The sequence below is a fragment of the Rhinolophus sinicus genome, linkage group LG03 (genome assembly GCF_036562045.2).
Source record: "Rhinolophus sinicus isolate RSC01 linkage group LG03, ASM3656204v1, whole genome shotgun sequence".
NCBI classification, from domain to species: Eukaryota; Metazoa; Chordata; class Mammalia; order Chiroptera; family Rhinolophidae; genus Rhinolophus; species Rhinolophus sinicus.
This window is the reverse complement of record NC_133753.1, coordinates 70,873,565-70,889,029: the sequence shown is the minus strand read 5'-3', so window position 1 is coordinate 70,889,029 and position 15,465 is coordinate 70,873,565. Positions and strand designations below refer to the sequence as shown.

The 15,465-nt window shown below is 35.6% G+C and overlaps 1 protein-coding gene across 3 annotated transcripts in view; it reads left to right on the top strand.

The window, feature by feature from the left end:
- Nucleotides 1-15,465, top strand: part of SLC12A6 (solute carrier family 12 member 6) — an 84,280-nt gene that overhangs the window by 46,756 nt on the left and 22,059 nt on the right. For all 3 annotated transcript variants that reach the window (XM_019752868.2, XM_019752867.2, XM_019752869.2), the window contains 3 exons: nucleotides 12,468-12,562; nucleotides 13,696-13,827; nucleotides 14,825-14,971. In XM_019752868.2, coding sequence (XP_019608427.1) covers nucleotides 12,468-12,562; nucleotides 13,696-13,827; nucleotides 14,825-14,971 — 374 coding nt within the window. The remainder of the gene's footprint in view (nucleotides 1-12,467; nucleotides 12,563-13,695; nucleotides 13,828-14,824; nucleotides 14,972-15,465) is intronic.

Here is a 15,465-nt window from a genome sequence, read left to right as displayed (position 1 = left end):
CCTGAGGGACTGTTGACCCTTTCTTGGGAATTCTTCTAGAAATTTTTAATTACACATTTTCATATTGTATATGACTTTTTCTCCTTTTTCTGTCAGTTGAAATATACAACTGTTCTGTGACTTCCTTTTTTTCTACTTAACATTATCTTGGATACCTTCTATCAATACATAAAGATCTCCCTCATTTCTTTGTGGTAGAATAGTAATCTGTTGTATTCCTATGCTATAATTTTACTCAGCCACTTCCTTATTCATGAGCATTTAAGTTATTTATAGGTGTTTTACTGTTACAAATTATGTTGCGGTGAACATCTTGTACATATATCCTTGCGTTCTTATTGCCAGTATATTGGTAGAATTAATTCCTAACAGTGGAATTCTTTGCTTAAAGGGTGTGACCAGTTTCAAAAAGATACATAAATTTAAATTTCTACCAATAAGGAGTAAGGAGGCATACTCAGCTCCCTGTCACAAAAGTAGGTATTATCCAAAATGGGAAGGAAGAAGTCAAATTGTCACTTTTTGCAGATGACATTATTCTTTATATAGAAAACCCTAAAGACTCCACCAAAAATCTATTTGAAACAATAGACAATAAACAAATACAGTAAAGTTGCAGGATGCAAAATTAGTGTACAGAAATCCATAGCATTCCTATATACTAACAATGAAATTTCAGAAAAAGAAATAGAAAAAAACCCCCACGTAATTCCTTTTGCAATTGCAACAAAAAGAATAAAATACTCGGGAATAAATTTAACAAAGGAAGTGAAGGGAAGGACCTATACAGTGAAAACTACACTACATTATTTTAAAAAATTGAAGAAGGTACAGAGGGATAGTGGATGGGGGGAGGGGGGTTCACACAGTGTGAGGGATATAAATGATAAATGTCTAAGTTTTGCTTTGTCTTGTGCACCTGAAACTAATTAATAAAAAAAAAAAAAAAAAAAAAAATTGAAGAAGTCACAAAGAAATGGAAAGATATTCCATGTTCATGGATTAGAAGAATCAGCATAGTTGAAATGGCTGTATTACAGATTTAATGCAATCCCCATCAAAATCCCAATGGCATTTTTTTAAAGAAATAGAAAAAAAAATCATCAGATTTGTATAGAAGCAGAAACGACCCCGAATAGCCAAAGCAATCCTGAGAAAAAAGAGCAAAGCTGCAAGTATCACACTCCCTGACTTCAGGTTACATTCGTATACTACAAAGCAACCATAATCAAAACAGTATGGTATTGGCAGAAAAACAGACACACACCAATGGAACAGAATTGAGAGCCCAGAAAACAACCCATATATAAATGGACAAATAATTTTCGACTAAGGAGCCCAAAACCTACAATGGAAAAAAGAAATCCTCCTCAATAAATAGTGCTGGGAAAACGGAAAAGCCATGTGCAAAAGAATGAAACTAGACTCTTTGTCACCATATACCAAATTAACTCAAAGTGAATCAAAGACCTAAATATAATACCTGAAACAATAAAATATATCGAAGGAAACATAGGTACTAAACTTATGGACCTTGGACTGAGAGAGGGTTATAAAAATTAGACCTCAGAGGCAAGGGAAGTAAAAGCAAAAATAAATGAATGGGACTATATCAAACTAAAAAGCTTCTCCACAGCAAAAGAAACCATCAACAAAACAAAGAGTCAACCAACCTAATGGGAAAAGATATTTGCAAATCAAACAGTCCACTTAAAAAATGGGCAGAGGACCTGAACAGACACTTCTCCGAAGAAGACAAACAAATGGCCAACAGATACCATGTTTCCCCGAAAATAAGACCTAGACAGACCATTAGCTCTAATGCATCTTTTGGAGCAAAAATTAATATAAAACTCGGTCTTATTTTACTGTAATGTAAGACTGGGTCTTATATAATATATATAATATATTAATTTTTAATATATTAGGTCTTATATTAGTTTTTGTTCCAAAAGACACATTAGAGCTGATAGTCCAGCTAAGTCTTATTTTCGGGGAAATGGTGTATGAAAAGAAGCTTGACTTCACTAGCTGTCAGGGAAATGCAAATCAAAACCACAATGAGGGCAGCCAGTTAACTCAGTTGGTTAGAGAGCAGTGCTCATAACGCCAGGATCTCTGGTTCAGTTCCCACATGGGCCAGTGAGCCGTGCCCTCCACAAGTAGATCGAAAACAACAACTTGACTTGGAGCTGAGCTGCGTCCTCCACAACTAGATTGAAAAACTACGACTTGACTTGGAGCTGATGAGTCCTGGAAAAACCCTGTTCCCCAGTGGGAAAAAAACAACAAAAACCCACAATGAGATATCACCTCACACCTGTTGGAATGACTATTATTAACAAGAAAAACAAGTGTTGGAAAGGCTGTGGAGAAAAGGGAACCCACGCTCATACACGCTGGTGGGAATGTAAATTTGTATAGCTACTATGGAAAGCAGTAAGGAGGTTCCTCAAAAAATTAAGAATAGAATTACCATGTGACCCAGCAATCCCTCTTCTGGGTATCTACCTGAGAATTTTAAAAACATTTATTCATAAAAGTAACGAACCCCTATATGTTCATTGCAGCATTATTTACAGTGGTCAAGAAATGGAAACAAAGTGTCCTTCCATAGGTAATTGGATAAAGAAGATGTAGTAAATATACACGGAGTATTACTTGGCCAAAAGAAAAGATTAAATAGTGCCACTTGCAACAACATGGATGGATCTTGAGGTTATCATGCTAAGTGAAATAAGTCCGATGGAAAAGGGCAAGAACCATATAATTTCACTCATGTGGAATGAGCAACAAATGAACAAAGACAGGCAATAGTATGGTGGTTACAAGCGGGAAAAAGGGGTGGGGGGAAGGTAGAAAAGGGTAAAGGGGGTCAAATATATGGTGACAGAAGGAAAATTGACTTTGATTGGTGAACACACAATGCACTATACAGATGATATAGAATTGTACACTTGAAACCTATTTAATTTTATTAATCAGTCACCCCCAATAAATTTAGCAAAGTTTTTAAAAAAGTAGGTATTATCAATCATAATTTTTTTTCACCTAAATGGTAAAAAAATGTCATCTTAAGTTTGTACTTCTTTATAAGTGAGGTTAAGTACTTTTAAATATATTAACAGCCATTGTGTGTGTGTGTATCTTTTGATTTGAGTCTTATTTTGATTTGTACATTGCTGAACTTTTAGCTATTTGAATATGTGCAAAGCATCTGTAGAAAAATATAAGCTATCAAAAATTCTGAAGTAGGTAAAGTACTTGACTTGTTTGCTTTTATTAAAGATTCACAATATTAAGTAAAGAAATTGGAATACTCCTTTTCTGCTCTTTCAAGGTTAAGGACATAAGTTTCTGGTATTCTCATTCCTTTGAGTAAGTTTACATCCTGGAACAGTACCTGACGCCCGAAGTGTTTTAAATATATTTTTAAGGAAATGGTTTGACATATATATTAGGTTGGTGCAAAAGTAATTGCGGTTTAAAAAGTTAATAATTGCGAAAACCGCAATTACTTTTGCACCAACCTAGTAGCTAGCAATCTGATCACCGAGGTTTGAGCCTCATGGTATTGGGCTGTTACCGTCCTCGTTTTTACATTTTTATATTGGATAGTTTATTTAAACTGTTCAAAATTAGTCTTCTGAATATAAAAATGTTATATTTCGATCAGGAATGGTTAAGACTTCATCAGAAGGTTCGCCATACCATGAAAAAGTGTATTTTCCCCTAAACTATTAAGTTGTTTGTATCTCGGATATATGCTGACAGGTAGAGAAGCTGGAGAGTAGATCATCTGACCAGGAACATGTGTGTAATGGAGGTAGGGAAGGACTTAGCTAATGAGATGTACAGTTGGGGGAGGTGGTACTGTTCCAGTGTTACTCAGCTGGATGTTGTGTCCAATTAAGCACTTGTAGTGAAAGATAGCAGGCGAATTGTAGGCAAAAAGACATCGCATGTGATTGTGAAGGGAAGGTTCTCTTAGTCAGTATTAGACAAAAACCCTAATAGTATTTGCAAAAAGACTACTCCAGACATTAATTTCATTTGGCAGCCTACAATTGCATTCAATTTTAAACAAACCTGGCAATTTAGCCAGAGCCTTCTGGCCAGATCCTCAGGTAAGTTCATCTGCGATCCTGGGTTCTCTCTCTTAGGTTCATTGGGTCAGATTATGCTCTTTTTTTTTTCTCATGCTCTAATAACTGCCATCTTCTGTCTCCCATTTTAAGTATCTTTGTTTTAACTATAGCCTCAAAATCCTTAAAAGACTGATTTATTTTTTAAAATGTTTGCAAAAGAGTGAAAGATGATATTTTATTTTCTAATTATCTTATAGTTCCTCAGAAAAAGCATTGATAGCTTTAATTAAAATCTTGTCAGCTCTCTGATAAAAAACTCATGTAGGATCATTTTGCCTAGTAGGTGAAAAACTGGTTCAATTGCCTTGCCTATTGCATAGAATTTATAATAGCATTTTACAAACCTTCTAAATGTTTTTCTTTTCAAAAGGGCACAGCTATTTTAATGTTCCTGCTGTTCCCACTGACTCATCAGATCTCTTACAAAACTCAGGGTCATGCTGAGGAAATGTGTGAAAGGGTGAAACTGCTATTGTGATAAAGAATCAAGCTGTAGGCTTATGATTTATCATCTCTCTCTCTCTCTGCATAATTTTCAATTTAAAAAATTTTAGAAAGCAACATAGGAAATGAGCAGCAGGCCTTGGCATTTTAACAACCAGTTTTACCAAACATTCAAGGAAAAATAATTCTGCTTTTCTACAGTTTCTTTCAAGGAATAGAAACACAAGTAAACACTCCCCAACTCAATTGGAGGCTTGCATAACCTTGATACCAAAACTTAACAATGACAATATGAGTAAAATATAGGCCAGTTTTACTTACGAACACAGATACAAATATCCTGAACAAAATATTTGCAATCTGAATCAAGCAATATATTTTCAAAATTGCCTCTGTAATCAAGTTGGGCGTGTGCTAGAAAGACATGGTTGATTTACCATTAAAAAACAATTTATGTACTTCAGTGTATTAATAGATTAAAGGAGGAATATCATACAATCACCGTAATAGATGTAGGAAAAACATTTGATTTGTAACATATCCAATATTTAAATTCGTGGGTTCATAATGATACTTAAAAAAAACTGGTCACCTATGGAGAATTTTAGTGAACCAATTCATTATTCTGAGAATGGGTGAAGAGAGGGAAAGAATGAAGTGTTTAGCTTGCCTTTAACTATACCAGTGGATAACCAAATAGGATATTAGAAGAAGTGGCTCATTATAAAAGTATTTCAGCTAATAAATGAAAGAATAATAATATAATAGAATCAGAATTTCATCATTTTGTAACCCCTCATAAATCAATGGATCCAGGCATTAATCATCAATATAGTTGCTAGTATCTCAGAGTGAAAAACAAGCAGATGACATGTACTTCCTGATAGAAGATCAAAATACCACTATGAAGGAATTTTCCTCTGTCTCCCATCTAAAAATACTGAATGTGGTTAAACCTCTAGACCCAACCACCAATTTATAGGAAATAACAACAAAAACTTAAACACTAAACTACTGTCTGTCTATGAGTTTTTGTTTCTTTGTTTGTTGTGTTCCTTTGTTGCTTTCAGTTTTATATCCCACATATCAGTAAAATCATATGGCTCTCAACTTTTTCTGACTTATTTTTCTTAGCATAATAATCTCAGGATCCATCCATGTTACTGCAAATGGCACTATTTCATCTTTTCTTACGGCAGAATAGTATTCCATTGTGTATATATACCACATCTTTAACCATTGTCACCCCAATAAACTTTATCTTAAAAAGAAAAAGTTAAACCTCACATGGATGCCATCCTCAAAATTCAGACCATCAGAAACTACTGAACAAATGACACATTTCTTCAAATAAATTGCAAAGAAAAAGAGAAGGCTAAAGCTTAAGAGATACAGCAACCAATCATAATGTGTGTCTCTTATTTGGCTACTGATTCAAACTCAAAAATAAAAAATATAATTTATAACATTTGAGACAACCTTTCATTTTCACATAGTCGCATAATTCAAACCCAGTCCTGTGCCAAGGAAAATTAAGTACATTTACTTCTCTCCTGCCCAGCTCAGACCATCAAAAGGCCATTTAACAAGACCAGGAGGCTAAGGGAAAAATTTGAGATTTACTGTAGGCACACACTGCAGTGTAAGTGGTAACTGACAAAAGCAACATTATAGAAGTAATAGCACCACAACAGTAAAGTTTTTATAAAGAGCAAGACATTTGTTAACCATTTTTTTGTTTACAAAAAAATGTGTACCATAAAAAAATGGAAATCTGAAATCTTTAGTAGAACCAATGGTACTCCTATCAGTTTTCATTTGAATTGTGTAATGAAACGCCGGTGAGTTTCACAGTAATATCAGCATTATTTGGATAGGAAAATGAGAAAATGAGAAACATAATAGTGATCTGATAGGCCGTTTAATTCAAAGCATTACTGAGGCCAGTCTCAGTAGGTATCCTCCAAAGGAATCTTCTTGGTATCCTGAAACAGCCCTAGCACATATGGATTCAGTTCTTAGTTCCTGCAGAATAAGATTATTTGTTATTCAGAAATTCTAGAACTCCCATTCTATTTGAAGTTTCCTGGGGTCACAGTAGAGACCCAGACTTCCGAAGGCTGTACATGCTGTACTGCATGATTTCCCACCAAGATATTCAGACCGAGAATTGATCGATGCCTTTCTGTATAACCACTCCTGATTTTATGCCTGATTGATCCATGCCTTTCAGTTAACCACTCCTAATGAGAGCTGTTTGCCTTGCCTGATTGGCCAGGAGCTCTGTGGGACCCTCCCATTCCGCAGCACCACTGCAAGTAGACCTTGGGTAGGACAATCTTGGAGGCATCATTGGTCTTATAAATGTAGACAGAGTCTCCAAGGACATTCTTCTGCCTCTACAAAAGGAAGCAAGCGAGCAAATGGGAGTTGGACGAGAAATAGCCAGGAACAGAATTCTGAAAATTAAGGTGGCTGCACTTGAAACTTGAGAGTAAAGTGGTCCCAAACAGATGTGTCAGGACTGCAGCAATGGGAGCCAGAGCTGCTAGGAGGTGGATTGGACCAGTAGGCAGCAGGATGGGGCAGGAATGTTCTGAGGCCAGATTTTTATAGCAAGAATATTGTAAGGCTGTTAAACTGCGGGGAAATGGCATGCTGAAGCTGGGACTCCTGCTCCTGTAACCCTCAAGAGGGATGAAATGGTCCTGAGTCTGGGATACAAAACTATTAAAACAATAAAGGGTGCAATTAGGAAAGATGAGCATACTACTCAGAAATCAAAGACTGTAGAGAGAAGGAAAACAAACAGAACTTCTAAAAGAGAAATATATAATTATTGATATAAAAAAACGAAGAAATTAAACAGTAGATTAGAAACAGGTGAAAAGTGTTTGTGAACAAAAAGGAAACTATACCTAGACATACCTTAATGAAAGCTGCACCTAAGAAAAGATCTTGAAAGCAGCCACAGAGAAAAGACATGAAAGGAACAACAGAATGGCAGAAGTACTCTCCACAGCAAAACAGATAACAGTGTTTTAAAGTGTTTGCAAAAGTTTTAATATCCTAGAATTATGCTTATCAGGACACTCAGGAATAAGGGCAAAATACAGGCAATTGTAGGTATATAAAAGCTGAGGACATTTTTCACCACAAAACTTGCTCTAAACTAGTGGTTTTCAACTAGGGACAATTTTGCCCCCTAGGGGATATTTGGAAATATGTAGACCTTTTTTTATCTCGTTACTGGAAATGCTACTGGCACCTAGTGAGTAGAGACCAGGGAAGCCCTTAAACATCCCACAATGTACTGGACAGTTCCCCCAAGTAAATAATTATTTGATCTGACATTTCATAGTGCTGAGTTTGAGAAACCCTCCTTGAAAGGAATTCTAAAGAATGTACCTCAAGTAAAAGGAAAATGATCCCAAAAGACTAGTACTCTGAAAAGCAACAAACAATATTGAACAAATGACAAGGTAAACCTGGCCCTTGACCCAAGGCAATGTTGTCTTGCTGATATAATTTCAGTGTCTTACTTGTGGAGTAAAAAAAAAAAAAAATAGACTACTGGAAATATTGAACAATAATATGTAAGTCCAGAGGAGAGAGTTGGAACTGAAGTGTTTGAAAGTCTGTAAAAAAAAAAAAAAAAAATTGTGTTGTTTGGGAAGCTGACAAGCTATTGTTTAACTCACTTAGTTATTTTTTTTTTTAAAGTAAAATATGTGGTAAAATTTTAAGGATAGTTGCTAAAAGAATAGAAAGAATAGAAACTCTGAGAGGAAAAATGGAATAAGGGAAAAAAACAAACAAAAAATCCAGAAAGAGAAAATGAGAATGAATCATAGAGAAAGAAGGACAAAGAAATAAAAAGAAGGCATAATCTAATCCAAGTACTGCAAAGGTTGATCACTAAACTTGACAATTAAAAAGACAAGATTGTCAGATTTTTAAAAATATGGTTCTTGTTGTTTACAAGAGATTTACGTAAAACAGAAAAGGACATTTAACCAAAAGATAGCTAGTATAGTTACTATCTTTTTCCTTCTATTGTCTTGGGATTTATTCTGCTGTCTTTCTAGCTTCCTGAAATAGGTACATAGCTCATATAATTTTTATTTTTACTATACTAATGTACAATTTTAAGGCACTAACTTTCTTTTGAAGTGCTCCTTTTGCTGGATCCTACAAGTTTCAATAGGTGGTGCTTTCAGTGTCATTCAAATTTTTAAGTATTTTAGTCTTTATCCTTGAGTTGTTTGGCATTCTAAATAACTTGAGTTGTTTTATTTCTAAATTTGCAAGGAATTTAAAATTTATCTTTTAATAATTAAATTCCTACTTAATTGTTTTTATAGATCAAATTCACGGACATGAAATTTGTTCAGTGTTTAAGATCTAGTATGTAACTTTTTATAAACTTTCCATGTATGTTTGATTGAAATGAACATTCTCTAATTTTGGATACAGAACATTATGCCCATTAGATGAAGGTTATTCAGTGCGTTAGTCAAATCTCTTTACCCTTGCTTATTTTATCTGCTTTATCCATCATTTATTGAGAGAAGTATGTTAAATGCCTCCATGTGTAATGGTAGATTTATCAGGTTCTCACTATAGTTCTATCCATGTTTGCCTCAAATATTTTAAGGGATGCGTAGATGGATGGATGGGTGGGTGGATGGATGGGTGGGTGGATGGATGGATGGATGGATGCATGGATGGGTGGGTGGATGGATGGATGTTGTAAGCAGCCTCTTCGATTGGCTTTCTTCCTGGTAGTCATGCTCTTGTGTAATCCTCTCCCCTTTGAGTAAGGGCTGGACTTAATGACTTCTTCTAATTAATAGAATATGGCAAAAACGGTGTCACTTTCAAAATGAGATTACCAAAAGACCGTGACATCTCTCTTGCACTCTCTCTTTGGCTCTCTTTGATTACTTGCTTTGAGGGAATACAGCTACTGTGCTGTAAGCTGTCCTGTGGAGAGGCCCATGTTGCAAGGAACTAAAAGAGGCTTTTAGACAACAGCCTGAAAAGAACTGAATCCCACCAACAACAATGTGAATGAGCTTGGAAGTGGATATTTCCAAGGCCTTCGAATGAGACCAGCTCTGGCAGACACTTGATTGGTGGCTCATGGGAGACTGTGAAGTGGAGTGTCCACTAAGCTATGCCCATATTCCTAGCCCACACACACTGTGCGATACTGGTATTCCCCCTGCCTGAAATGCAGGCTCTTCCTGACCACCTTACACCAAGGATATGCTACAGCCGGCTCATACCAGCTTATGAGAGCCAATTGAGCTTTCTCCCAAAACCATGTTCATTGAGTTCACATTAGTAGTTTAAAATTGGGATGTGTGAGTATTTACACCATGGAAATTGGCAGATACTAGAAATCAGTATTTTTCTTTGTTTTTAAATTCTGGAGAACCTGCTTACCTGCGCTCCAGTGATCTTACCTGAAGTTGTCCTTCCCTTTCCTAGTGATAATCTATCTCAGTACCTATCTCATTGAACTTATTGCTTCTTGAAATGCCTTTTTTTGTTTTTTGTTTTTACTTAATATTCTGTCTTCTGTTACTTCGGTATACTCACAGTTATAGCAGCATCATTAATTGCCTGCCCACTGCTCTGTGCTCAGGGCCTAGAATAGTGCCCAGCATATCAATAAGAACTTAAATACTTGTTGAATTAATTGAATAAATGAATAACTCAAAAGTGATCATTTTAATCTGTGTCATTCTCTTTAGAATTTTCTGGAACCATTACAGAGGAAAATTACATTTTCCTTTCTTTTTATAACTTTTTATTATGGAAGTTTCCAAAGGTATAGAAAAGGAGACTATCATAATGAATGTCCATGAACCCATTACCCAGCTTCAATAATGTCTTCAAGCCCCCACCTAACTATTTTCCTGGAATATTATAAAGAAAATTCCAGACATCGTATGATTTTAGTTACCCTTAAAAAAATTAATAATCAGTCCATATTCAAATTTCTAATTGTTCCAAAATATCATTTTACATTTGATTTGTTTGAGTCAGGATTCTAACAAGTTTCATACCTTGCAATTGGTCGGTATATCGCTTAAGTCGCTTTTAATTTATAAGTTCACCTTTTTTATTTTATGCCATTTGTTTGTTGAAGAAATCAGATATTTCTCATGTAGAATTTGCCACATTCTGAAGTTGATGATTGCATTTTTGTGGTGGTGTTTAACACGTTCCTCCTGTTTTCTGTGAACTGGCCCTCAGATATAAAGGCTTGATTAGATTTAACTTCCATTGTTTTAGTCCAGATACATCAAAGGTTGCACAGTGTACTTTTCATTGTATTGCATTAGGAGATTGTGTTGTCCCACTTTTAGTGATGTTAAGATTGATCAGTGGGTTCCAGATCACCCTGATCCATCCATTATAAAGTTCTACCTCAGCTTTTCACCTTATCGTTTTAGCAACCATTGATGGTCATTGCCTAGATCCATTATTTCATTAGGGGTTGAAAACTGGGATTTTATTTTACAATGAAATTTTATTTAGCTAGTTACCCTGAAATACAGTTGGTATAGGAAAGGATGGATAACTGCTTGATTCTTTACATTTATTATTTTTCAGAGTTACATTTTTTTAGCAACTCTGAAACAGTGACTAGATTTTTAAAATATCATTTTAGATGTTTCATATATTTGCATTTCAATCCATTGCATTATTTATTTTTAGTGGTCATGTTATTCCACTTTTAGCCAGTGGGAACCCTTTCAGGTTGGCTCTTCTGTTCTTTGGCATGCATGACCCAGTTATTTTGATAGCATGTTGCCTATTTCCCAAGCTCAACTTATATTTATTTAAGCCTATAGAACTTTAATTTAAAAAAAATTTTATATTGGTATCTATTTCCTCAATATTTAAAAATCTTAGTTCTAAGAGGTGGCCGGATGGCTCAGTTGGGTAGAGCGCGAGCTCTCAACAACAAGGTTGCCGGTTAAATTCCTGCATGGGATGGTGGGCTGTGCCCCCTGCAACTAAAAACTGAAAACAGCGACTGGACTTGGAGCTGAGCTGCGCCCTCCACAACTGGATTGAAGGACAACAACTTGGAGCTGATGGGCCCTGGAAAACCACACTGCTCCCCAGCATTCCCCAATAAAATAAAATAAAAGAAAATCTTAGTTCTAAATGACATTTGCATGTTTTTTAAATTCTCTTTATTTCTCTTCCACCAGACAATTATAATTATATAACTTACACGATAAAGAATCAAAGTTAAGTAAGTGCTCAGATAACATAAACACTACTGTCTTAGGGAACCCAGTCTCTTTTTTCTTTATATCTGGTTCACCAAATTCTTGTGGGGTACGTCTTTTAACATAAAAAATATGTGGCAAGCGTTTGTATAAAAATAATACTTGGTGAAGTGACCTAATGTCATTTACAAAAGGCCAGACAGCCCTGGAGGCAGAGAGCTTTTACTGCCATTGTCAACAGCAACAGTGTGGAAAGTAGCCCAAGTCTAGCATAGTGTTGAGTAGTTAGTTACTCAGTAAGTATTCTGGGTTTTTTTCATCCTGTATTTCGGTGACTTTAAGAGAGCCTGCTAGGCTAGAATCCTAAGAGAATAGTGTTTCCAGAAGTCTTCATTGTTAAGAAAAGGAATGACCCATTTTTACTTCTTAGAGATTTGTTTTTGCTCTTGTTGGAGAGGGAGCCACATTCTCCAAGCGCTGCTGATTGAGTTCTGCCACGCTCCGATTAAAATTTGGATATGAAAATGGGTTCTATTGCTACAGAGACAACGTACAGTTGTTTTGTGCCAGTGCTTCTTCAATACCAGTGAAAAACTAACTTGTTTTACTTTTTTTCCAGATGATGGGCATAGGAAAGCTCGAAATGCGTATCTCAATAATTCCAATTATGAAGAAGGAGATGAATATTTTGATAAAAACTTGGCACTCTTTGAGGTAATATTTGGGAGGAAACTAGGGAAGAGACTTCAGGAACAGTTTTCAAGATACTGTTTTCTACCTCATTTAGTTTTAAAACAGTACAGGCTGGATAATCTAATAACTGTTATAATACTTATAACTTGTCATTGTAATTGATTTAATCTATATGATCTAATTATTGCTCATTAATGAGTAGACAAATCAAATTTCTATGAAGTAAAGAAGAGGAATGTTTACATTGCAGGCATATAGAGCACCTTGCTATCTAATTCAGTTGGGATTTCAATGTTTACTTTGTAATTATCTTCTAAGTATAAAGTAGTATATTCTTCAACTCTGTTTGGGAAAACTATCAATTACCTTCGAACTTACCTTCGAACTATTAACCAGAAGTCAGTGTAGTGGAACAGACTGCTAGATTTAGAGGAGCTGTATGTCTTAGTCAGTCTGGGCTCTGCAGCCTGGTTGTGGAAAGGAACCTAGTTTATTCCAGCACTGCCTTTGTTTGGCTTTGGATGTGAGTGCCACTTCTTTCATTGTGCCTTTTTTTAAAATTACTATTTTTTTTATTAGTTTCAAGTACACAAGACAAAGTAATACTTAGACGTTTATCATTTGTATCCCTCACACTGTGTGAACCCCCTCCCCCCATTGTGCCTATTTTTTAAATCACATTTTCTCTCAGCTTCCATCAAGTAAAGGTCTTCGGTGAATATTTAGTTCAGTCACAGAAGTTTTTCATTGATCTGTCCATTGTTGGTGCTATAAATAATAGCCATAAATGTTAGTCAAATGTTAGTAGCCTAAAGAAAGGGGGGGTATTATGGTTAAAGATCATATTATCAATGTTCTTCATGAGGTTACAACTGTCTGTAGGGCCAGTATGATTTTGTTTTTACTGTAAAGTTAAATTATTGGAAAGAATCATAAGGCTTTTCATTTAAGAATTTATAAGGATTCATGTACCCCTGATAAAGTGTGATATTTTAATGGGGAGGAATAAAGTCTCATTGATAAATTTTCTTAAAATGTTTACTTGTGAAATATTTTCTCACTTACTTTGCAATTTTCTGGTAGAGTGGTCATTTTGATCCTTATTTCTAGTGTGTTCTTCATCACTTATGTCTTCCATACTTCTGGTTTTATAGGAAGAAATGGACACCAGACCAAAGGTGTCTTCTCTCCTCAATCGCATGGCCAATTACACTAATCTGACTCAAGGAGCAAAGGAACATGAAGAGGCAGAGAACATCACTGAAGGGAAAAAGAAGCCCACCAAGGTGAGGCCTTAGAAAACCAGGATAAATAAAAAGAGCCCCTTATGTAAGAAAGGAGGAAATACCCTGGGCATCACTCTATGCTCAATAACTATTGAATGCTTGATAAGTGCCAGGCACTGTTCTGGGCACTGGGGTCATAGCAAAAACAGAACGTACAATGTCCCACTGTCATGCAATCTGAATTTTAGTGTGGCGACACAGTCCTTAAGATGTTTTAACTATATTAAAATATATAACATATTAAGTGTTGATAAATGCTCTAAGAAAAATAATAAGCAGGGTAAAGAGACTGGCCAGCAAGGAAGCCAGGGCTGAGGGTATTACTATGTTTTTGTCAGGGGAAGGCCTTCTGATAGGGTGATATTCAAGCAGAGACCTAACTAATATGAGGAAATGAGCCATGTGATAGCTGAGAGGAGAGCATTGCAGTGAGAGGGAACAGAACTTCAAAAGAAGAGTGTCCACGCCCATCTGCCAATGCTATCTCTTTGTTGTGAAGTTGTTGGGTTTTTCAAAGACCAAATATCAGGTTTTTTCTCAAAATGAAAATATGGAACAATATTACAAGTTACCTTTTTGGTTGATAAGGGGTAAAATGACTCTCAGATCTTTATTTTACCAACTATTATGAAGAATTTATACCAAATTCTGAAGATCAAGCCATTATTCTATTTTTAAATGAAAAGAGAAAGCTAAAAGCTTTGAACACTAGATAATTATAAGTTGTTAAGGTGTACTTAAAAGTTTATTTGTAGTCAGATGCCTATATAAAAACATGTAGGGACCTATGAAATGTAAAAATGTATAGCTCTAGGAATAATAAAAGCGATGGGGATAGACATTTGTAAGATGGAGATTTTATATGTGCCTCTGTTAAGACATTGCTTTGAGATTAATAAGGTAGCTTGGCAGCAAGTTTTTATGTAGAAGTAAAGAGACAAAGACATCTCTTTTAGATGACCATAATTTTTTCTTTTGTCAACATCTTTGTTTCCAGAGCCCCCAAATGGGTACCTTCATGGGTGTCTACCTCCCGTGTCTACAAAATATTTTTGGAGTGATACTGTTTCTGCGCCTTACATGGGTAGTGGGCACAGCTGGAGTTCTGCAGTCCTTTGCAATTGTCCTTATCTGCTGCTGTTGTGTAAGTCCTGACGTGTCTCCTGGAGATAACGTAGAACCTTGCGAGCACTCAAGAGTGTATGCACTTGACGTCTTTGGGAATGAAACAAAGAATACTTAGCTTCATTTCAACAGGAGAGATTATTTTGATATTAAAATTGAAAGGATTTTCATTATTTAGTGTCAGGATTTTCATTATTTAGTGTCAGTTATTCACTGTTTATATGTATAATGTAATGTACTAGAAGTTATAATGGAAAATGTCTACAGGAAGTAGAAAATACAGCCTACAAAGAATTCAGAATACACACATTTGAGCCTGATAGCACCAAAGTTGTGAACAGAAAAATGTGTTAGAAAATAGGATGTACTGCTCCAGTATTGTGTTGAAAAACAAAACTGATTGTTATTTGGGGGTGAAGAGTATTTGTTTTATTTGGAAGTCTCATCCGGTATCTCTTCACCGAAAATTCAGATGTTTTTTCCAGGTCTTCTCTCCACCATACTGAGAACATT